The 24,891-nt window shown below is 30.4% G+C and overlaps 2 protein-coding genes across 7 annotated transcripts in view; one reads left to right on the top strand and one right to left on the bottom strand.

The window, feature by feature from the left end:
* The window catches only part of LOC129909222 (nascent polypeptide-associated complex subunit alpha, muscle-specific form), an 84,742-nt gene that overhangs the window by 19,194 nt on the left and 40,657 nt on the right, over positions 1–24,891 (bottom strand). The window contains exon 1 of one of the 5 annotated variants that reach the window (XM_055986262.1): positions 12,209–12,231. The exons of the other annotated variants lie outside the window; for them this stretch is intronic. Coding sequence (XP_055842237.1) covers positions 12,209–12,215 — 7 coding nt within the window. The 5' untranslated portion in view covers positions 12,216–12,231. Of the gene's footprint in view, positions 1–12,208; positions 12,232–24,891 lie in introns of those variants that run through there. 5 annotated transcript variants of the gene reach the window in all.
* The window catches only part of LOC129909225 (uncharacterized), a 43,009-nt gene continuing 28,836 nt past the window's right edge, over positions 10,719–24,891 (top strand). Inside the window, exon 1 of one of the 2 annotated variants that reach the window (XM_055986268.1) lies at positions 10,719–10,739. The gene's annotated coding sequence lies outside the window, so the exon portion shown is untranslated. Of the gene's footprint in view, positions 10,740–16,865; positions 17,127–24,891 lie in introns of those variants that run through there. The other variant, XM_055986267.1, reaches the window with a different exon arrangement.

Genomic DNA, 24,891 nt, shown 5'->3' with positions numbered 1-24,891 from the left:
AGCACTTCTTACTTAAAAGCTCTTTGAAACATCTACATTAAAAGGTCTGTTTGACTACTGCCTAAGGCGCCGGTTATAGCGATTAGGAATATGCATCAGGAAAAAAAGATACAATATGAAATTGAATGTTTTTTCCTGATTCTCGTTTAAAGCGATCAGGAAAACTTAAGTCAGTTGACACACACAAAAATTCACGTACTCTCTTCTTTTAATGATTGAAATACACACGAAAAAAAATTTTCGTATGCAGTGGAACAGGAAAAATTTAAAACACTTCAGGGGAACGATTTGTTGTTTCATTTTGTTTCGCGCTGGCACGAAAAATGAATTTGCATCAGAAAAAGAATTATCAGAAGTAGAATTTTAGCAAAAAATAAGTGTTCCATGATTAACAAGAGCAAACGATTGCTAAGGATAAACAAAACAAAACAGATACATAATTACTAAGTTACCACAAAAATACGGATATGATAAGAAAACGCTTCTTAAGCTCACCAAGCATTTGACCTTATTTTTTCTGATCGTGTTCTTTCGGCTATATCCATATCTTAACAAAGTGGCTGCAATATTTTAAACACCTCACAATCACAAATCATTTTATAGTTTAAAAAAATCATCTCGCCTTGCAAGACTTGCAATAAATCAAACAATATTGTAATTTTTAAATGCTATTAAATCTAATGGAGCCCAAAAAACTACAACGAACAATGTTGGGTCGTGTTGCAAGTCATCCAAATGCACTCAGTTTAAACAATTTAAACACTCTCGCAAACTAACCAAACATGTTGTCTTGCATCTAATAGCATTTACCTAGGTATACTCGTATAGTATAAATGTCAAAATACAACGTTCATTAGCTTAGCAATGCTAATCTATCGTTGTAATGCGATGAGAGTATGCTTTTTTTGCACGACCTCTAATACTGGTTTGCGGATAGATACTACAAGTTGTGTAGTAGTTTTTTGTTTTCCTCTTTTATTTTTAAAACAACTAAATCAACCTAAAACGTAATATGTTTGCAAATCTGCGAAGCCATTCATATGGTAACCAACTAACTAACTACACCTTCTACATCTGTCAGACTTAAAATATATGTTTGTAGAAGGCAAAAAAAAAAGGTTAAATTAATTCAAAAATATGTCACGTTTCTTTTTTCTTTCGGGGCAGTATCGGTTTATTGATACTTTAATGCGAGAATAAATCATACATTTTACAACTTTAGGAATATTGTTCTTTTTTTTTTGTAGGTATGCGAAATATTTTCAGACACATTGTTTACAAGGCAATTTGGCATCTCTGTTTTTGTGGTTTCTTTGATATTCAAAGCAAATCGAAATATAAAATTTGTTTCAAACAAATATTTTTTCGAGGTCGATTACCTGTTGAGTGTGGAAAAGCTTGAACTTCATAAAAAAAAAAAAAAAAAATGAAACCCAATGGATTACTTAAGCTTAATCTCAGAGAATTTTACATTGATGGTGGTTTCCACAAGATAAAGTTGTATCTACCATTCAAACTTATACCTGATCAAGTGATTTTATCGCCTAGGGCTACAAACAATACAAAAAAAAAAAAAAGAATGTGTGTTATGTTTGGATTTTGCGAAAGTGGCACGTCAAAACAAATGAATGTCATTTTTATGCGCAATAAAAAACATTAAAACACAAATTAAATGTCATTAACTATTTAAAGTGAAATTTGGGGCGCAGTTTTATGTTTAATTGTGTTATGGGATGTATGAGACATTTCCCTTCAATCAATCGTAGATTGACTGTCAACTACGAAACAATAAACGTAACTTATCAACAGTTAAACAAACCAAAAACTGAAACTGACAGGTGATATCTTATATGTCAAAGCCATTTTTGGCTTCAGAGTTTTTATTTTGACAGATCCAATAAAATATTCAGCCAAGCTTGTCAAAGTCTTGACAGTTTTTGATGAATAATTTAACTGTTTTTCTTCTCTTGTTGTTATTTGCTTTTGATTGAAGTATAAGTACTTACATATATTTATTTTGAAAGAAAGCATTGTGGGTCATGCTTAATGAAATTTAAAATGACATTAAAATTCAGGATGTTTTTTTTTTATTTTGTTATTTTGAAACTGTTGGTGGTCTCTTTGAAATGCAATTTGTCTGCATATAATATGCAAATATTAATATTTAATAAAGTAACTAAAACAAAGCATGTAATTTTTTGAATAGGTAATTTTTATAGCTTTGTACTTAATTCATGAGAAATTTATTTGGTTGTCATTCATATATCCGACATGATATTTTGATATCTGCCAACGATGATGACTTTGGTTGGATAGGAACCAAACATATTGCGCAGGTTTTTGAAAATGTTGCTGCGTTCTTTTGAGGGTGGTAGACTATTCAAGATAATAAATCTAGTACTATGAAGTCAACCACACATTCATGTGTTAATTGATGTAATAGATCTACTAAGATCTACTATTCAAGAGTATACCATCTCCAATGAGCAATAAGTTAGTGAAGTTTCAGGTCACTTATTGGTTAGTTTGAAAAAAAAAGTGTACATACGCTATTGAAGTTATACTATATACCATAATAAATCAAAAATGGCTGACGCATAATTGCAAAAAGTCAGATCGCTTTGTCTGTCGTTTTTGTTGAAATTTCTTTCTGTCACTACTTGACGTTTAATAAAAATTCTAACCAGTGGTAGCTCATTTCAACTTAAACATAAGGGTACCTACATATGTCAAAACGAAAGCTCATCGCATAAAATCTGACAGCTCATCTCATCATGAGATTCCGTTTCACCCGATTTGACGTTATGCACATTTTTAAAGCCATCCAACATTTTTTTCTTGCATCAGTTTTAGAATTTATGGACACATTATTTTGTTCTTTTTGAATACGAAATACAAATACACTTTTATATCAGAGTATGCCTGCAACGATGTATAAACTCTGGTAAAATGTGGTAAACGAACTGTCAAAGCCATACAAAATTTTGACACATTTACCACTTTACCAGGTTTACCCAGAGTTTACACCGACTCATCTATGTGGAGTTAATGTAATTTTTGTGGGAGAGTAGGGAATGTTTAAAAGTCTAAAAAAAAAGATTAAAATTTTGCCATGACAGATACTGGAGAAATCAAGCTTTTCAATAAAAATGACAAACACTTTCTTCCTGCATACGAAACTCTTTAAACTGTGTACATTTTTTCATCTCCATGTTGGTAAATCATTTTCTTAAATTCGAAATAAATAAAACAACAAACATGCATTCATATAACAATCATCCTATTCGTCGCGCATTTAAACGACAAACAAAGTAACTATTACTGACCTTCAAAGGATTACCCTATTCGTCGTTGTAAACTTGACCTTCAAAGGCCACACACACTCTGTGCAAATAGCCTGAGAGACAAAGCTGGAATAATAGTGGCTTTGAAAAAAAGAAAAAAAAAAATAAAGCATATGAATATACCCAATCAATTCCTATTTATGCCTTTACGTGACACAAAATATAATTTATCAAATGCTGTATAGACCGCACGGGTTCAGGCCTCGAAACGCGCAGTTCAGTTCCTTATGTCTATTAATATACCTTCACTTTGTGTTGTCAGCTTAATAATCCAATCCCGCAACAATGTATTACTTTGGTCATAAAAGTGACGTCTTCTTGTTTTGTAGATTCCGTCTCATAGAATAGACACGACACAATCGTGGTTAATAATAACCATAACAGCAATATCAGAGAGAGACCTCGCCTTTTGAATGCTTAAACATCAGCGAACAGAACTTTTAATAACACCAGCACAGAGAGCATTAAGCATTTCTGTCAGGTACCGGATTACCAAAAAAAAAAGGAAACAAAAAAACAACAAACAAAACTATGACCGCAGTTGGTTTGTGATGGTGTTGACGTTTCTTATTTTTTTTCCTGTAAAATGTTTTGAATGTCATAAAACAGTTGGATTATCTAACTCATCTGCAGCTTTGCAATGTTTACTTTTCTGGAGATTTAACATACTCTTAAGTCTTTCGTTTAAACTAAAGTTAAGTGTTTATACGTGTGGTGAGTTTACAACTCATTGGTGAACTACTGAGTTGACCCTAAAAATTTATCAAAACAGTGCTGCCATTTCAGATGGTTTTGACAGAAAAGAAGTCGGTATTCCTCTTCCGTTCATTTTTTAAGAGGCTCATAAACCTATTCACCACACCATTCATACAAATTAGTGCCATCAACCACTCTTATGTTAAGTTTCCACTATAATACTCGTAGATGGAAGCGAACAGATTTGCTCCTTAAAAGCTTTTCAAATGCAACTGTAACTTCTGTAAGGCCTTATAGAAGCAAAATTTTTAGTTGGGATTTCACGCACGAAAATAAAAATGAACGAAACAAGTTATTAGCTTTTATAGATGCGCCATATGATAAGCTTCTATTCTTATATTTTCAAACAATACCGTACGCTCTACTCCCACAATTATAGTTTGGCCTTTAGGATCAATAAAACCAAAAATCTCCGAAAAATGTATTTATGAGCTGAGCCTCCTCAAGTAATGAGCGTTTGGAGATCTTAATTTATAGCTTAAGTTTTGTTCATTCTCCATAGATGGGTATAAGATTCAAATGGGAATTAGATAATAATGAACAGAAAGAAAATAACTGCATTTGGCATCACTGATCATCGCTATTTAAACAATATGAGTATACAACCAAAAAGGAAGAGTAGGAAGCTAAGTACGATCTTTTGCAAAGTTGGTTATTGCCTCGATCTTGATACGTGTTTGGCATTTAATTTACTTACGTTTGTTTTTTTATTTTATTTTTTCTTAAGCCTTTTCTGTGGTCTTGCCCTAACCACACTATCGGACAAAATCATCATCTTCGTTCTCTTTATGGTATTCGCATTCAAAAGAGCTACTTGCACGTCATTATATGCGATGAACTCTATGCAAATTAAGACTCACAAATGATGTGTGTAAAACATTTCAAATTATTACTACCGTGGTGGTATTTTGTAAACACATAAAAACTTGTTGATTCGTCTTCTAGTACAATGGTTGGTTTGCTACTTCTTTTGCTATACTGCTGCTGGTCTTTAAAAAAAAAAGATTCTAAATACCTAGCAAAAGATCTCTTACCGCGGAAAAAATTACATGATGGAAAAGAATTTTTTGTGTGTAATTCCTATATTAAAAGACAAGTAATGTTTGCGGACCTTGTGAAGGTCTTTTTTCTTTGAAAAGTTGCATAACTGAAATGTTGGTTTTATGTTTGCAGGAAAAAAAAAATAAGAAAAAATACACTTAGTCGACGTAAAGAAATGAAGGTATTCATTTTCTAGTCATGTAAATTATGTTTTGAGAATTCAAGAATTTTTCGTATGGTCGATGCAACTGTATAGCTTTTACAGGTTATTGGGGGTGTTAACATTGGGACAAATGGTTGTTAATTCCTTAAGCAAGTGTACGAACCATTAACTTCTATATAACACATTTTTTTTTATAAAGCCATGCGGAACAACATGCTCTTCAATGTGAACCCGTCTATGGAAATTTGAATCAAACAAACTGAAAAAAGGTCAGTTCAGATCTCGTTAATGTGAACCCGTCAATGGAAATTTGAATCAAACAAACTGAAAAAAAGATCAGTTCAGATTAAGGATAGATTACATAAAATGGAAGTTAAGTTAGGCAACCTTTTTTGTAGTAGATTTTTTATGGATGTCCCCAATTGGTGCACTTTTCATTGCATTGTGTCATTAAAATGACACAAAACTTGCACTCTTATTGGGGAAATACTGATTTATAGTAAGTACTATAGCCGTGTTCGTTTGTAGGTGTTAATTGCTAATGAGAAAAAAATTAATAGATCTAGTACTAAAATTAATACATGATCTTCTGCTCGAGTAGATAGGATAAGTAAATGGTAGTACTAGATTTTTTTCAAAATGAACGCAACCTATAGGAATTCTACATTAGGCAATTTCACATTGACTAACTCACTGGACATTATACCAAATGACAATAAAATTGTTTTTTGAATAAAAAGTGGTATAATCTATTACAAAACTATGTTTAAAATGGAAATAATTTGAAATGGTTGGGGCGTCTGGTGTTTTCTTCAAAGATCCTTTTTTCACATTCAACTGTCAATTTAAAAAATGTTTGGAAACTGCGAAGGCAACTATGACTTTATCTCACTTAAAAATGTAAACTCGAATTTTGCATCTAAATTTTCAGTTTGATTGTTTTTTTTTACGTATTTATTTGCACTTTTTTCTTCCATTATACATGCATATCTTTGTGGTTTTATCACATCTTCTTTTTTATAAGCCGTGTGCTCTCTGTCATTACAAAAGTAAAACCCCTAAACCTCTTTAAACTTAAAAAAAACCCATGTCAAGTCTTTTTGGCTTGTGGTCGTTTTTTTGTATGTTTGAATTTTTTTTTTTTTTTTTTGTTAAGGATAATTAAACCCACTTGCTTTTCAAAACACAAAAGCGTGCTCAACCTTTTTAATACCTTTTGTTATGAATCTATGTATCTCAAGAAGCCATCAGGTAAAAAATATATAATACAAAATAAAAAAACAAAATTCCATTCAAATTTGAAATTCCTTTTAATAATGATCTTTCCCAAATGATGTTTTGAGGTATCCGCGTCAATTATCTTGTTCTTTTGCCTACCTCATTTTAATGTTTAACAGATTTTTTGTTAAATAGGATCTTGTTGGTTATAAAAATATAAAGTGTGCACAATGAGTCGTAAAGAGTTGCTCTATATAATGTTTTTTTTTCAGCTGTTCTATCCAGATGTGATTTCTTGTTCAATTTGTGTTTTTTTTGCGAGGTTTTGCAAAAACTTGTGTTTATGAACATAATCATTGAAAATCCTTTAGTCGAATGCATCATTTTTTTTCCAATAAAGTAACGAAACAGAACTAAAAATTGAACATGATTAGCTGGGTTCATATTCCCAGCGATCAACGCAAGACACCTGAACTGAAGTTTGAAATTATAAGAGGCTCTGATTGGTCAGATGTCATAAAAAAGTAAGTGACATTTGGTTCTGACCAATCAGAGCCTGTAACAATTCAATTCTTGATTATGGATTTAGAAAGGAGAAGTTTCAACCAAACAAGTCCATTCATTTTTTTAGATGATTCTTTGGCAGATTTAATTTAAATACGAAAACCTTTTTCGGTTGCATAACTTGACCTCTCAAAAGAAGTAGCTTCGAACAATAACAAAAAAAATTTAAAAGAGCAATAAATCATTTTCCGAATTTGGGTTTTTATCACATGACGTCATTATAATCACATTTGCTATGAGTATTTTGCACGTCAAAGAATTAATATAATAAAGGCCCAACCACAATATAACGCTTTTAAGAAGGATTTTTATGGAATACTTTTTTTCATCAAAAATAAGAAGTTTACATCAAATTTTTCAAAGTTAATAAAATCCATTTTATTGTAATTTGTATTGATTGATTGTTTTGGGGATTACCAGTTTGTTGTGGATAGTATGAGACATCTACGACATCGTTAGTTTGTTAATCATATCAATAACAGTCGCTTTGAAGGCTTGAAGGTTAGTTTGTATATTTGTCTAAGGGGCGAGGCTGTTTGACCTGTATGACAAAAAGGCTAAGTTATCTATTTTTTTCTGAAAATATAGTTGTAGGTGATTTTTTTTTTAACAAAATTTGTATTATGACATCATTTTCGTTGTCACTTTCATTGTAACTATAAATTTTTTTGATAAAAATAACTTTGCCATTTGAAACCAATTGTTTTTTAGAAAAAAAAAAAGAAACAAATAAATGAATACCGAGAATGTGACAAAAATAATGACTTTTTATCAGTTCTGTTAAAAAAAATAATATCAATTGAACGAGTACTTGACAGGCCTGTCACGATCTTTTAATAGAACGACATCTATTCATAGAACAAAAATAATGTCAAAACACAATGAAGAATGAAGTGGCTCATTCTTTTGCAAATAGTGACAGAGCATTTGACATTTGTGTGACGAAAAAGATGTTCATTAACAACCAAATCAGCTTTCAAAAAAAAAATTTGTTTTTAATCCCAACGAAACAAAAAAGGACCTTTTAAAATGAAATAAGTGCACAACATAATTATTCGAAGTAGTCGCTGGGCTGGGTTAGTTAATCTTGGTAAATTTAAATTTTGAAATTTGTCAAAAGGTAAATTTTTACTCTGATACAAACGCCGGAAGAGAAATATAACTTCAACAATATTGGTGCCATTCGTTTTATTATCTACAAGAGCTTATTTCAGTCTTTTCAACTGACAAAAAAGCTTTAAATTGAAAACTACTGTAGTTTCGTTTACTACACGAAAACAATTAAAAATGTTTGCCGAAGCTAGAACTCGAGTGCGAAAAGCTGTCAAAACTTGTCGTACGCTTTTCAGAAAGTACACACACAAGCTTTTTGACGTTTGAAAATCATCAAGAACTAACATGTCAAAAAAGATAATGGTCAAAATTGTCGTACCCTTGATGTTGATAGATGACATTTGAATCAAACATATTTCAGGCTATGAGAACAATAGCGGTGTAACCCAATTTTTTTCAATAATGAGTTTTTCATAAAAATAGGTATCTTAATATGTATATCTATTTTAATACAATAAATAGATTTATGCAGCTATAGCTACACTCAAAACTAGATGGCACTAAAAAAATTCAACTTAAATGGTAAGAATATAGGAACGTTAGGAACTAAATATTTAGGTAAATTTCACGTCTCTGATTGGTTAGCTGTCAAAAAAATCCTTCCAATTTAGGCAATTTTATTGGAAAGTTGACTGGAAAGTTAGACAAGAAAAATCTCCCTAACTCAATTTACTCGTCTACCTATTTTTCCGTTCAGAAAATGAAGTTGACTAAATATTTAGTCCCGGACATTTCATTTCCTAAACGTGCCCAATTGCAAGTCATCTTAGAACGACGTGTAAATCAAGTAAGGGAGATTTTTAATGATATTTTTATTCAACTTTCCAATATAATACAATAAATTGGAAATATTTTTTTTTTTATACAGCTCACCAATCAGTGACCCGAAACTTAACTAACTTTTTAGTCCTTAACGTTTCTTAACCTGTCCAATGACAAGAACATTTGACAGACTAGTCAGAAATTTTGATGGCAAGTTGTCATCACTTCTATAAATCCGGTATACGCCTTGCCTGACGAAAAATGTTCATTATATAGAACAAAAATGAACCCATTTGTACTAAAAATATCTAAACCCATTCACTATCTTGAAAAATAAATACTTCATTATGGCTAACTTCAAAGTTTAACCAAATTCTATTTAGCAAAAAACACAAAAAGGGGGAAAACCATGAACCTCTTACATAACTTCCAACTGAAAACAAAAAAAAAAATCCCAAACCACGGCCATCTATTGCCTCAGCCGGCGGGAAGATACGAACATATGAAAATACATACATCTACGATCACACCGCACATATTCTCAATCCATGATAATCCCAGCGCGGATCAAGGGAAACCATAACATTTCTGAAATACCGCGGCAACCAACTTCGACTTGAACGACGACAGCGGAATTCCCTTCTCCTTGCTCTCACAGCTCACACTTCAACCAAAAGGAGGTACAACGAGGTACTTCAGAGGTAAACATATGAGAATATATCTTTACCCCCAAAATGAAGTTATAGATATAAAAATCTATAGATATGGTTTTTTTGTTTTTGTGTCCCCATTGATTTGTTATATTTTTTCGTTCAACAACAAAAAGGAACACTTTACGATCTAATTTTAGTCAGTCGAGTTTAAAGCGCGTTATTGACCACAAGTCTTGATTTTTTTTTACCACAAGCCCCAATTCAAGTTACTCTTTTGCTGCTGCTGCGCTCTCAGCCTGCTTGCATTCATATCTCAAGCAAACACAAAACATAAATGACCATCGTGCGGCTATCGTCGTCGTCGTCGTCATTATACCACGCAAACAGATTTGCAGATTTCAACAAAAATCACACAAATTTTTAAACCAAAACTTTAAAACGTTATAAAGAGTTATAGGTACTTTATAGTTGTTTTTAATTTTTTTTTTTTTTTATTTTTTTGGATACGTGCAACTGGAAAAGTGAAAAGTTTGCAATAAAAGGTGCCAAAGACGCACTTTGTTAAAAGCACGTTATTTATTTGCTTTTGAAATTATTGCAGCGTTAGCGCGTAAGAGCTTGAACTTACACTTAAATTTTCGGGGTCTTTCTTTCTTTCGTTACGAGATTGACAACACTTTCGCGGTCAATTTTCTTGTTTGTGCTTTTCTTCTACTCCCAATTCTCAATTCTACATTTTTTATTTAATGAATGAAAAATAAGATAAATTGAAAAAAAAAAGAAATAATATTATGCAATTTGGTTCAGTGAGATAGTTTTTTCAAAGAAAAACAAAAAAAAAAAAAAAGAAGTAAGACCCAAAGTCACGACACGGCCAAATGAAATAGAAAGTGTTACACCATTCGACCAAAGTGTTGTACTTATTTCTTCGTGTATAATGGACTTTTTCCAAAGAAAATTTATTTGTTAATTTATTGTAAGTAAGTTATTTTGTGAATAAGTTTTATTGTGGGAACCTAAATTTTTGAATTGCTTCGCCGTGTCGCGCCAAAGTGTTAATGTCAAATTAAAACGTCAAAATTTGGCACAAGTTCAATTTAGATGCAAATTACATAAAAAAAAAGTGTAAGTAAAAATGTTAAATAAAAATATCTGTTATTGTGAATGAGACTCTTTATTGTTTAAACCTTGGGTTTAACTTAAGTACCGTTGAACAATTCAATTTAGCCTTTAAGTGTTGAACACTTCCTTCAACACTTTACCATTTAACCGGAAATTTACTTGAAAATTTAACGATTATTTCGTTTTTATAGTTTCATACAACGACGACAGAGTTCTCATATAATATTTGAGAGAAGTTTAACGAACTCTACACAAAACTAGACCAAACAATAATTCACGCAATCAAACAAACCGAATATAACGGATTTTAATGCCAAATGTCAAGATGTGTTTACTTAATGTCTTAATGCCAATCAAAATAACACCTAAAGGCGATGATAAGTTGTTGTAGTTGTAGTTTTTTTTTTATTTTTATTGCAAAAACAAGTTCAACTACAACACTTGGGCGTGAGTCCTTATTACTTTGAATATTTAATTTTTTTTTTTTTATTTTTTTGCTTCATGTTTGCTCTTTGCATTTTCGATTATTTCTGGTTTAAACGAGATTTAACTGATGTTGGTGGGTTTTAGTTTTATTAAATTGATATATTAATGTCTAGGGATTTATTTTTTTGGTGCATTAAGTTCTTCTTTTTTTAGAAAAATATAAAAAGTCGTGTAATTTGAATTTATTCAAGTCAAGTTGTCAAGAAATGTTATTTGATGTTAAGTTGTTGTTTTTTAGAATCTTTAAGGCCCGACTATAATAGATTTTACCGAGCATAAGCTAATGTCAAAACTAAACGAAAAGTTGACAAAAGTTATCGTTTAAGCAAAAAGTAACCACAAAGAATTCTGATCACTTCAAGAAGTGTCAAACTCAGTTCGAGTTCTTTAATATTGATATAATTTTTGTCACTCAATCTTAGAGTGCTGAATTTAGTAACATTTGGTTATTTTTGGTACCGAGTTTGTTAGCTACTACAAAAATTGTGTATAGAAGAGAGTGCTCACGAGAGAGTAAAAAATTTTTCCACCCTGACAAATTAAGTCCAAAGAATTTCTTTGGGCAGAAATATGAGTTCTGTCAAATAAAAAGTTAACGTATGTCAAACAAATAAATAAAAGAAGAAAAAAATCAAATTAAGTGTTTTTCTATTAAAAAAGTGTTTTTGTGTTACCGAATTAAGCATAAATTAATATGAAATTGTGTTGTATAATGGTGTTCAACTTGTTCTAGACTCTTTAGCAGTCTTTCGTTAATAACCTTTTTTGACAACCATAATCATCTTGTCAAAAATGGAATTACATAGTTCTGTCTAAAGACCAAAAATATAACACAAACATTAATAAACTCATCACCATTAGTATCATTAAAATAGTTTCAGTTATTTCGCATAGAAAAGTAACAAACTGACAGCTAGATTGACAGTCAGACATCCTAAATAGCTATAATAGTTGACATTATAACAAATATTAAAGTCAAAATTTACCTTTCATTTTTTTTTCTTTTTCTTTCTGTAATTTCAACAACAGACACATTAAACTTTTTATTATTTACAGATCTGCTAACAACTGTTGTTATTATTTTTTTTCCTATCCGTGTGCTAATAGATATTATACTCCGTTTTTAATGCACTTAACATCTATTATATTGTTAATTTTATCTGTCATAATAATTTTTAAATAACCGTGTTGACCTTTGAAAACTTTTTATTACAACTCATTCGACAAACAAGTGTACGTACGTACGTAAACATGAATAAAAAGTTATAAACAAATTATATAAAATGACTTCATTACAACTTAATACACAAAAGTAACTAACCAACCCAACCAATAAACCGACCAAACTTCAACCTATAAAGAGATCGAGACTGATTTTTTATTTTGCTCAAAAAACCGCCATGTGATCAATTACTTGAAAAAAAAAAAATCAAACAAACAGGTCCACCAACAACCACGTTTAACTCTCGCAAAATCTAAAATTGTCTTTTTCTTGCAAAATGTCACAATTTGATCGCATTTATTTGATTCACTGTCGTTTTTTTTTTTTATTCTTTTTCTATTGTTTGTTTGTTGTCGTCGTTATGTCTTCTGCAAATGGTCAAATAAGTTAAACTTTTTCTCATCCACCAAAACAAGATAATTTAAGCTTTTTCAAAAAAAAAAAAAAAAATATTAAATATCGTAAAGCTCAATAATTGTAAGCACCCGCACACGAAAAATCTTGAGTGCAACTATCAGAATTTGTGTAATCTACTTTTTTTACTCGCTCGGTCTCTGAAGCTTAGCTGGTTTAACTCCCCTCCGGTTCAACTCGAGTGGCTCATGAACCCAAGAGAGATCAGGGATGACATTTAGAGCAATACGGAATATTGTTGGTTCTTTTTTACGTAACTGACTTAACACAACTTTGTACTAGATCGAGTTAAGATTTCGTACATGGTATGGAACACGGCCACAAATTCGAGTTTGACAGATGTCATATTTCGGGTTGAAGAAACTGTGTTACTTGCTTAAAAAGTACACAAACAGATCTAATTAAATATGCATATTTCAGATTTTCGTCCAAAGCGTCCAAAATAAATTGCAGGTCCCATCTTGTTTGTAAACGAACAGATCTAACAAAATATTCTAATTCCAGACTTTCGTACAAAATCACTCGAAAAAATAGAGGGCGCTTTTGTACAAAAGTCTGCAATATGCATATTATTAAATCTGTTCGTGTACTTTTTTTCCTCTACCTTTGAATTTTTGTGTAAAGCATTAATTAAAGACAAAAGTTAAAGTTAACTGAAATTAATGTGATACAATTAGTTCACAGTGAACTCAAACATTTTGAGCTACTGAATGAAAAAACGACAAAATATTATAACATTGACTTATCTTCAAATGATTGAGACAGTGATCATAATAGACATGTAATTATTTAGAGAGTCCAAAGTAATTTGAGTAAATAAAACCATATTCTAGTACTATAATCTACATAAGCTCTTAAGTCCGAGTATGAGAATTCTGTTGATTTCCTTTACAACTAGTTGCAAACCTAAGATAGATCCTCTGGATCCTGATGACATTAGGAGTACAAGTTTAATTATAGCCGCGTTCCTTTGTAGTTGGTAGAAATCTAGTACTACCAACCACACATTCTATTTACTCGAACAGAAGACATGCAGCCTTATTTTGACATTCACTTTCGTGCGAAAGTTGTTCGATTTCGAAAGATTAGCATTTTCAGTTTCGAACGATTCGAAAGTTCATTTATCTTTTGAAAATCAAGCAAATTTTGACTTTCTAATCATTCGAATCAAATGTCATTTATTTGACGTTAAAATTTTTGTGTCGAATAAAAACGAAAACACATGTAAGTTCAGATATTTTTGTTGAAAAATAACGAAAATAAATTTACTTTTATTTGTTGGCGTATTAATTTAAGGTTTGCTTCCAAAACAGATGTTACTTTTTGTATGATGTGCGTCTTTGAACTTCAGTGGTTAGCTCGTCCAACACGTACTTAAAGACACTTTTATCTTCAAAGAAAAAAGATATACAGGGTGTCCCAAAAGTAATGGATCAAACGAAATATGCTGATAGGCCAACTTAAGGGCTCTCAGAATTTGGTAACTTGTTCATCCCAAATCCTTACGGTTTTCGATTTAATGCATTTTTTGTGAAATTTCGAAAAATGCCGACTTTGCATCAGTATTTTGCTTCCTCCGCTCATAATTGATTTTTGTTTTTTACAATTCTTCCACTAAAACGTTGCCTAATAATAGGAAATAATTAATTAATCAAAATATTTTTTATTTTATACGCCATTTTGCTGCAAATTAATTAACAGTTTCATGTTTTATAAAAACTCAATTTCTTACTTTTATTTCAGAGCAGCATCCCGAAAAAAATTTGCATGGTGTGATACTGGTTTATTATTTTAAAAACTTGCCGTGTTATTGCAGTTTCCAAAAATGTATAAAAATTTCCAAAGTTGAAATTGGAACGAAAGATATTACAATTTAAATGTAACAAAACAGGGCTTTTCAGAGAAAAATAACAAAGAAAAATAAACACATTTTCTCGACTGTAGTTTGTTTATTTCTTTTTGAATAAAAGTCTCGACTTTTGTTTGTTATTTTTCTCTGAAAAGCCCTGTTTTGTTACATTTAAATTGTAATATCTTTCGTTCCAATTTCAACTTTGGAAATTTTTATACATTTTTGGAAACTGCAATAACACGGCAAGTTTTTAAAATAATAAACCAGTATCACACCATGCAAATTTTTTTCGGGATGCTGCTCTGAAATAAAAGTAAGAAATTGAGTTTTTATAAAACATGAAACTGTTAATTAATTTGCAGCAAAATGGCGTATAAAATAAAAAATATTTTGATTAATTAATTATTTCCTATTATTAGGCAACGTTTTAGTGGAAGAATTGTAAAAAACAAAAATCAATTATGAGCGGAGGAAGCAAAATACTGATGCAAAGTCGGCATTTTTCGAAATTTCACAAAAAATGCATTAAATCAAAAACCGTAAGGATTTGGGATGAACAAGTTACCAAATTCTGAGAGCCCTTAAGTTGGCCTATCAGCATATTTCGTTTGATCCATTACTTTTGGGACACCCTGTATATATGGGTTAGGCGCTTGGAAGGAATCAGTTTTTACTTTGAACTTTCCAGCTCGAATTGATTTGATGAATCCATTATCCTTCTCCTTCATATCTGCTCTTCGCCGCACTCTTCACTTCCCATAAAAAAAACAATTGCCATTTATTGAAAATTTAAACTTAAAATTCTAACAAAAGAAAAATACCGGCAATTGATTTTAATTGTTTTTTTTTTTTGTTCAGAACTGAAAAGTGTGACCAGGTGTGTAATAAGTAAAGCGAAACTTTGAAGTTGTATTCTTTTTTTTTTTTGATCACACTAAAATTGACATGAATGTTCAAAAAAACTAGTACTCATCTATTCAAAACTTTTGAATTTATTTTGTTACTTTTTCATGTCAATAAACTTGTCCATCCGCTTTCCAAATTTAAATTTTTTTAAAATTATTTAAGTTATTTTTGTCTTCAAATAATTAAATTTACAAGCACTTTAACACAATATTATTTATATTATTATCTTTTTTTCTAATAAAGTATTTATTTTCCAACCCACCTTTTAACAAAAATAAAATTCTTTGAAAAAATTAGTTTTGTCACACTAACCCTAATATAAATGTCAAAAACAGCTGATTTCGAAAATGAAATTCATTAAGGTTCATTTTATAAAACATTCGAAAATGAACATTATTCGTTCGAATGTCCAAATATACTAATTTCATTCGAATGAATAGATCCATTCTATCGAATTAGCTATTCGTTCGAGTCTCAAAATAAGGCTGATGATCTTCTGTTAGTTGTAGTATTAGAACTACTTATCATCTGCTCATGAGAAAACTACCATCACCAATGGAACAGAGCTTATATTAGCTGCGCTTCTTTGGATGTGGTAGACTACTCATCAGTAAAAATCTAGTACAAAAACAATAACTTCTTATCTACCCCAGCAGATGTCTATCGTGTTGTTTATAGTACTTAATTTACTAATCATCTACTCATGAGTAGTCTAGACATCCAAAGATTTTACATCTGATCTGCAAAGTGGAATTTCAATTTTCTTAATCCTTTTTATATAAGAATTTACTATCCAATGTGTTATACAGTACAGATATCAGTACTCTCTAAATGTCAACTGTCAAAGGCCTCACTCATTTACTTAGTGAACAATGTACCGTTTACTCAGTAAGTAATATAACCAAATGTTGAATAAGCTTTTATCATCCCTGACCACGAAGCTCATAAATAAACCCGCATAAAACTTCATAATTAATGTTCAAAATTTTTGGTTATCATTATTATGTTGTGGGACTCGTTATTAATCTACTCAAAATGTTTTTTTTTTTTTTTTTTATTCAACACGCTATACCAACTACTGTCAATTTAAGCCTCTCACTCACCTGAGCCACCTGAGAGCTGAGACTCTGTCTGATGTTATGGTAGGTAGGTGGCACAGGGTAGAAAACCAACTACCAGAGTTCCAACTTCAAAACGAACGACAACAGTTTTACATTTTGCGAGAAGAGCAAAAATCTAAAGCTCTTTGCGCTGAGTGTATTATAGTGAGTCTGTTAGTAGCGTAGGTATATTTATCAAAACTTAAGTTGTGGTACAGAGGCAGGCAGACAGACAGACAATATTATGGGTTTTAATAAAAACACCGCTTTCAGTTTCATTTCAACCGTCGACGTTTGGCCATGCGGTAATCGCTTCGTTACGAATCGCGCACGCGTACCGAGATTATAAATTTCCTATACAAATTTTTCTGTTTAAGATTATTTTTTAAATCTTTTTTGTATACACCAAGGTAATAGATGTACCTTACTTGCTAAGTTATGCTTTCTGTACATGAAAATTAAACCTTAATGTGTGTTTTATTCAGTGTCAAAGAGTGTAGTAGATTTTAATTGAAAAAGAAAAAAAAAATTGCATTTCTGTTTTGTACCGTTATATTTTTTATGCAGATACAAAATAATAATTTTCTCTCTTTTGGAGAGCTCATAATAAATTGTGTGTGAGAAAAGTTTTATATATTTTTTTTTTTTTTGTTTCTGTTATACTGGCGAGGTGGTAAAACCAAAGTTGTCATAACTTAAGTGCAACAAAACTATAAAGTACATTCACTTAACTCTGACTGATAAATTTCTGCATTTGGGATTGTAGGAGCAGCAGGATTGACAACATTTATAATAAATAAAAAAAATATAAAAATAAAACAAATCGCATCATTTTGTAAGCGGTTTATCGAAGAGAAAATAAAAAAAAAAAGAAAAGAAAAAGGCAAGTTTTTTTTTTTTCTCATTTTGCATTCGAAATGAACAAAACAACAGTTCCGAAAGGACAATATATGTTATGAAGTTGTTCCCAAGGAAAGAGAGAATTTTATTTTTATAAGAAAATATAGTTTAAAGTCTAATTTGACTGCTTGCAAGAAACTTGACACTTGCATTTTGAAGTGTCATTGTAAGACATTCCTGTTGAGTGTTTTGATAAGATCTTAATGGATATCAATTGTCATTTATTGAGTTATTCGAAATTTTTTAGAGAAATGTCAAGGTTTTTTTGGAACATCAAATCAAATAAAATAATGAAAGGTGAAAGAAAATAAGCTATTTTGTTAATCTGATAGATATAAGATGTTTTAGGGTGGGACTGTTAAATTTAATAAGTCTCTGATATGGAGTTAGTGTTTAATTTAGTTTGATTTCATGTGGATTCGAAGATCTTCGAATAATGCCAGACCTGTCAGATATTTTTCAATTGCCAAAATAAATTGGTTAGATTTTTATTTCAAAACAAAAATTCTAATTTTAAAAGTTTTTCTAATTGTATAAAATAGGCTTAACTGCAACATCCAAGTAATCCAATTATGGCCCAAAATAATAATAAATTGGGTTTTAAACCAAGTGAAGTGAACTTTGTAAGAATCATTTTTTATCTAACCTTGGATGTTCTAGTTATAAGGCTAATTTTCAACTTTGTAAAATCTAGCAGTACGACGCATGTAGATGAACATGCCTTTGAATTTGAAATTCGTCAGAAACAAAATCAAACGGATCTTTTCATAAAATAAATTAGTTCAGATTCCTGAAATCTCAAAAAAATTCTTGGTTCTAAAACTAAACAAATGAATTTTATTCTACTCAGTGAGGAATCATACAGATGGTAATTATACCTCCGAAACTATGGGGTAATTTTTTTTTTTTGCAGGTGATGAATATTGTACATTTTTTGAAGTTATACTTTTTTCGGAAGTTTGTAAAGTGAAAATTTACTTTTTGATAAGAATGTCAAAGAGATTAACTAGTGATCTAAGCACCATCTAGTTTTCATAGTTGTAAAACAGTTTTGTTTTACAATTTCTAATAGGTTCACACCAAACCTATTAAAAGAATTTCTGTGAAAGAGAAGTATAAATACTTTAAAATTAAATCATATTAAGACATAACTGCGGTACATCTACTGTCAAAAAAAAAAAAATAAGTAAAATCGCGTTGTTATTTCTGTATTAATCTAACAGCCTCCAGTTATTCAATTTGTCGATTTGGTTTTATTTGCAAGCGACACACTGATCCAATTTCGCTTGTACCTTTGAAAATAAATGGGAAACGCGGGTTTATTTTAATCAATTTGCTTAAGGCTTGGCGATTACATTCAACAAATATTTGTGTACAAATCTTTTATTAATATTTTGTCATAATCACTTGTCTTACCAGTGTTTGATTTTCTGTAGGTACACATTTTTTTTTTTTGTCAGAAGAAATAATGTAGTCTGATATGTCACATGTTTATGCGTTTTTTTTGTAAATGTTTTTAACGAAGGAAACGGCATTTAATGAGAAATAATTTTTTTTGTGATCATTTTTTTTTATTTCATGAATTTTATCATAAAACTCTAGTTTAAAAAAAAATAAATTCCATGAAAATACATTGATATGTGTCATTACAAACTCGCTTGGGCGAAGCGAAGCAAATGTAATCAAACGCACCGAACGCGTTCTAATAAAAACCCATGCATTTTGAACGCGTTCTAATAATTCAGTTCGAGCATAAGTACTGTTCGTTTACTTTTTTTCTTCATTCATCTCCAAGTTTGAAGGAATTTAAATATAAATTTTTTTGCGAATCAAAAATATGTCCTTTATAGTACTGATCTTCATAAAAAGTAGAAAAAAAAAATCAGTTAAATGCAGGCTAGGTTATTATTATTATTGATTTAAAAAAGTCTGTTTATTATTTACCCTTTTCAATTCAAATATTTGCAAAAAAAAAATTAAGAGACAAGATGTGAGCTTCAGCAGTTTATTGTGCAACAACTGCTTTTGCCGGGAATCAAGTCGTTGATAATTTTTAAACAAATAAGTTATGACAAAATGATAATATTTAAATATCTGTTTATGGGATTAAACTGTTAAACTGAACAATACTGTAACCTTTCATGGAAAATAACAAAATCGGCAAAGTATCGATATTTATGTATTCTGTTTGTATTCTGATTGAATATTTTGTTCTTGTTTTGGCAAATTGATATGTTTGTAGCATATTAAGTAGGTACAAAAATATAGATGCTATGTATGTACTAAGAATAAAAATCATTTTTTAAGATATTTTCATAATCACACCATAACATTTGTAATAGTTTTTGAAGTTATACTTCTTTTGCGGCGCGGCGTTTAATTATGAAAGTTTATTTCTGAAAAGAAATGTCAAACAAGTAGCACCATCTAATGCTCATAATCGTAAAACTGTTTTGTTATGGTATGAACCTGCTAAGTGAATTTCTTTGAGTGTTTTTTTTTTTTTCATTTAGTAATAATTCATTGGCGCGATCGACAAAAAAATCATTAATTGTACTTTTCTTGGAAATTTATATAAGTAGATAGTTTAAAAAGTAGAAAATCGACCTTTGCGCAGTTTAAGTTTGAAAACTGCAATAGGGCTTTTAAGCAAGTGCTCAAACGTCAAACTGTCTACTTTGATGAATTTGACATTTGTTTTTCTATTAGAAAACATTTTTGGGAACTATAAAGTTATGTTTTTTAACAAAAAAATCAATATAACAAGAGTTAGCTTTTCATACGAAAATTAATTTAAAACCGTGTTTTATTAAATTTAAAATTTGTATTTTTCATGATTACCAAAATGGGAGCTGTCATATTTGAATTTGACAGATTCGCTTACATCCCTATAGAGTCGGTACTAAATGCCAGTTTATGTGACAGCTGTCATTTTGAAGGGTGTGAGGTGCATTTAAGGAATTATCGCATCGAGTGTTTCGGACACATATAAATGGGTATTTTTTTTTTAATGCCAGACATCTGTATTCCAAGCACTTTTGCTATCGAAACCAAAGAGGAACTCACTGGTGCGGAATTGGGCCCCTGCGGACTGTGTCTTAACCACGCACAGGGTGACCTAAAATTTCAAATACTAAACACAAAATTAATAATTTGAGTTTAAATGAAGCAATAAAATTCTTTTGCCAATTTTATAGTGAAAAATGAGTATGTACAAGTATTTGTATGGCCGGACCTAAGGCAATTCATATGTTGTTATTTGATTATTTTAAAAATTTTGAAAACTTTACCAACCTTACCGCTGCTGTGCTACTTTGGCTGTCTTCTGTACCTACTTCTGCTAACTAAGGTTACTCGTAATCACCCTCAAAACCAATTACATATCATTCCATCATTTCCGAAACAAAACTCTATGAGAATAATTCCAAATTCCAAAGAAATTGCAATCAACTTCGAGACTTGTGTGGATTGCTTTTGTTTTAAGCTAATATAATTGTTTCCATAATTCAATCTCATTAAATAGCTTTGCTATTTTTTCACACTTTTCACAATTTTATTTTTTTTATGCAAATCCGAAAAAAAAATAAAGAATTTTAATTCAATGTTCTTTGGAAATTAAAATAAAATAAAACTTATAATTATTTATCTATCCATTCCATGCCTTTCGTTTTAAAGTTCATCTCTAATTTGATCTTTCTCTCTCTCTCTTGCTGATGCTAGAGCTTGCTTGCTTGCTTGCGGTTGGCTTGATTACCGCGAAATTATTCAAATTAACAAAAATTTTGTACCAATTTGAATATTTAAGATAAATTGCATACACAATTTTTTTTTATTTTATTGTTTCCTTCATCATCATCATACACACAACAATCAAAGTCAAGCGCATTTTTAAGATTCATAATTTTTTTTATTCAATTTTGTTCTATAAAATAAAATTCGAATGCTACAAGTGCTTGGTTATGCTGGTTGCTGGTGTTTCTGTTGCGATTGATTGTTTTTTTTTTTTTTTTTTTGCTTACAAGTGAATGGAAAACCTGATAAACTGGCTCTTTATAGTGTTCTATTAAAAAAAAATATATATAAGAAATAAAAACAAAAAGCAAGAATTTAATCGGAATCATTTCAGCATTCTAAAAAAAAAAAATTAAAACAGAAACAACTTTGCTTAACCTTTGTGGTAGAGGCAAATTTGTTTGTTTGTTTGTTTTATTTTTTTCCTGAACTCAACTTCTCCATCCTGTCACTTTATTCAAAGCAAAACAATCATGATGGTAATTTCCTCAATTTGAACTTGTGCTGCTACTTAATTCAATTACTAATAAGCTTTACGTGTTTTAAAATTATTATTATCATTATCAATGACTATGAGACGGCTTTTGAAATATATTTTAAGAAAGTTAATTAAGTACCTAAGTAGTTTTTTTGTATAGCAGGTTAAATAAAAATAGTTGTATAGGTACTGCTTGGGATTTGTAAATTCGCTACCAGTGGAAAACGTTCTTTCTTTTTCTAAAGGAAATTTATCCCAATGTGTCTAAACACCGATCACCTGCCTTAGAAAGATAGTTCTAGCATTGACCACTAGGGTGTCAAGCATCAAATTCAAAATGTCCTAGACTTATTATGAAATTAATACACCCCCGCCATTGAATTGTTTAGGACCGAAACAGATAACCTAAAAAGGAATGCCTAATTTCCAAGAGTGACAGGTGACAGCCTTCCAGTATCTAGTTTAGTCATACAACTGTTCTGATTAAAATACTGGTAATAGAATGAACAAGGTCGTTCTTTATGGCAATCATCATATAAATAAAAATACATACAGAGCATTTAAAAAGCATTGAGCATTGTACTCTTGTTTACGGGGTAGAAAATATACTTCTTTGTCATTGACTTACACTATGTGAACTCTTAAAAAATTTAAATGGGTAAACAAACAGAATTTATTCATCACCAAGAAGTTAAAAAACAAACAGGTTTGTTTCAAAATGGCAGCTCAATTGTAAGTGGGTGCGTTCACGTACGCACAGATACCCTATCCAAGATACCTAAGTATCCGATACGTTTGTGAACACGAATCAGCTGTTCTTCAAATTTCCCATAAGATACACAAGAATCCATACATTTTTAGGATACCTTTGGATTTTTTTTCTTGTCAACACATGTTTACGATCAGCTGAGATTTTATATGGGATTACAACAACACAAAGGTATCCAGATACCCTTGGATCGGTACGTGAACGCACCCAGTTTTACACGTGTAAAACTCGCCAAGAGAAATACAACAAATGCCAAAAAACGTTTAATTGCAGGCAAGTTGTCACTAGTGCAAGCGGGGCATAAGATAGCTTCTGACTTTTTACGAAAGCTGAACACTCTTACGAGTACTTTTTTAATGCATCGTTGAACCGAGCATAAACTGCGTTTTAACTTGTTTGTAAACTTGAGGCGAGTTGAAATGGGTTTGGTTCAACTTAATTTCACTCGTTAATTGGATTCGAGTCCAAATCTTGCTATCCTTCTCTTCGAAATGTAACTAGATCTCGCGATAATGTATGAAAACTTAGTTTATGTTCTTTTTAAAAGAAGTTTGTCAGCTACTAAGTTTGTTTGTTTACTTTTTGGACGTAATCTGTCAAATATGGAAAAGTGGTTAGTCATTTCCCTAAACAAACAAAAAAAGTAAGGAAATGTCAATTGACTTTTTTTTACAGAACTGAACAGTCTGATAGAAACTTTCTTTTGTACAACGCTCAAGAAGTGTATTTTCACAGGTACTATCTGTCAATTTAGGCGAGAAGGTGAAAAGGGATTGAATTGGTTCTTAAGAAAGCTTTAAAGAAGTCTAATAGATGCTATAACGAACCTTTGGTGTTATTAAGGTGAAACAAACAAACAGAAACAAATTTGAATAAATTGATATTGCAGGGATTAATATCCATATTAAAAAAGTGATCATAAGCAAAGGATAGTTTTATACAAGCTGGTGGGCTAATTTATATTTGTTCTAAAAATCACTTTTAAGTGTATTACCTAAAGCTTTTACGATCATGAAACCCTCAAAACAGTATATCGGAAGCCCGTGTAATTTATTTATTAACAACTTTGTGTGAATTTAAATTTAAATGAATGTTTATTGATGTCATTATTATTGTTACTATAGCAACAATTAAAGTATATTTGCTTACGTACATTTAAATTTTGTAGAATCATTTGCTGATTTGTGTATTAATTTTAATTTTGCTTACGTTTAAGCAATTTTTTTTTATGTCTTGTTTTGTTTTTTTTTTTTTTTTTTTTTTTTTTCTATACAACACAAAGCTGAATGACCTACGCCTATATGCGATGCTTTAGGTTCTTTTGGTTTTAAAAAAAGTAAACAAACTTGTTTTTTATAATAAGTTGGTTTAAGCGTAAAGATTCTTCATTTTAATTTGTCAGTAAAGCACATTTTTGTGTTGTTCATTAAAATGTTTAAACTTTTGATTATGATGAATAACATTCATTAAATTGTCAGTGAGAGTTCGTTTGTATTCAATTAAACTGTCATAATATCCAACAATTTAAAACAAAATGATTCATTCAATATTGTATGTATACAACTGTCATATAAATTTGATAGTCAGTTTGACATTTCAGGTTTTTTTTTTAATTGGAATTTTAAAAATAAATCCATTGTTATTACTTACAATGTGAACTTAAATTTATCACAAAATTTTTGTATAAATTGTAATTTTGTAGTAATTTAAATATGAAATTGTAATGATATTTTTAATTTTATACTTCCGCTTTGGCATTTCAAAGTTGCTTAACCTCGATTTGGCTTTAAATTGTAATTTAACTCCTAACAGATGGAATATGTACTTCAAAATTGAATAGTTATCATGTTCAGTGACAGTTATTTGTGACGTTTGATCGTGTCAAAATGTTGATTTGCAACATCAATGCAAATTTTCATATCTGCCTTGAGAAATATAATGGACAATTCAGAAAGTACGCAAACAAACCTAAAGAAGAGCCAAAAGTTCTGTTCGGTTTTAATAACATTTTTAAACAAGGTGCGTTTGTTTTTACTTTTTGTACTTTTTTAACATTAAAAATAAAGGTTCGTTTGCTTGTAAATTGAAAAATTCTGTTCGAATACTTTTTCAAAAGATTACTATTGTTTTTTATTAGTAAATTTAGAGATTTTTATGACTGGATTTATCATAAAATACTAAAATAATGTTATTGTAACTAATAAAAAAAGGAGTTCAATGCACCCAAACGAAACTC

This window comes from Episyrphus balteatus, chromosome 2, assembly GCF_945859705.1.
Source record: "Episyrphus balteatus chromosome 2, idEpiBalt1.1, whole genome shotgun sequence".
NCBI lineage: Eukaryota > Metazoa > Arthropoda > Insecta > Diptera > Syrphidae > Episyrphus > Episyrphus balteatus.
The sequence above is the reverse complement of the archived record's forward strand: the minus strand, read 5'-3'. Positions and strand labels throughout refer to the sequence as shown.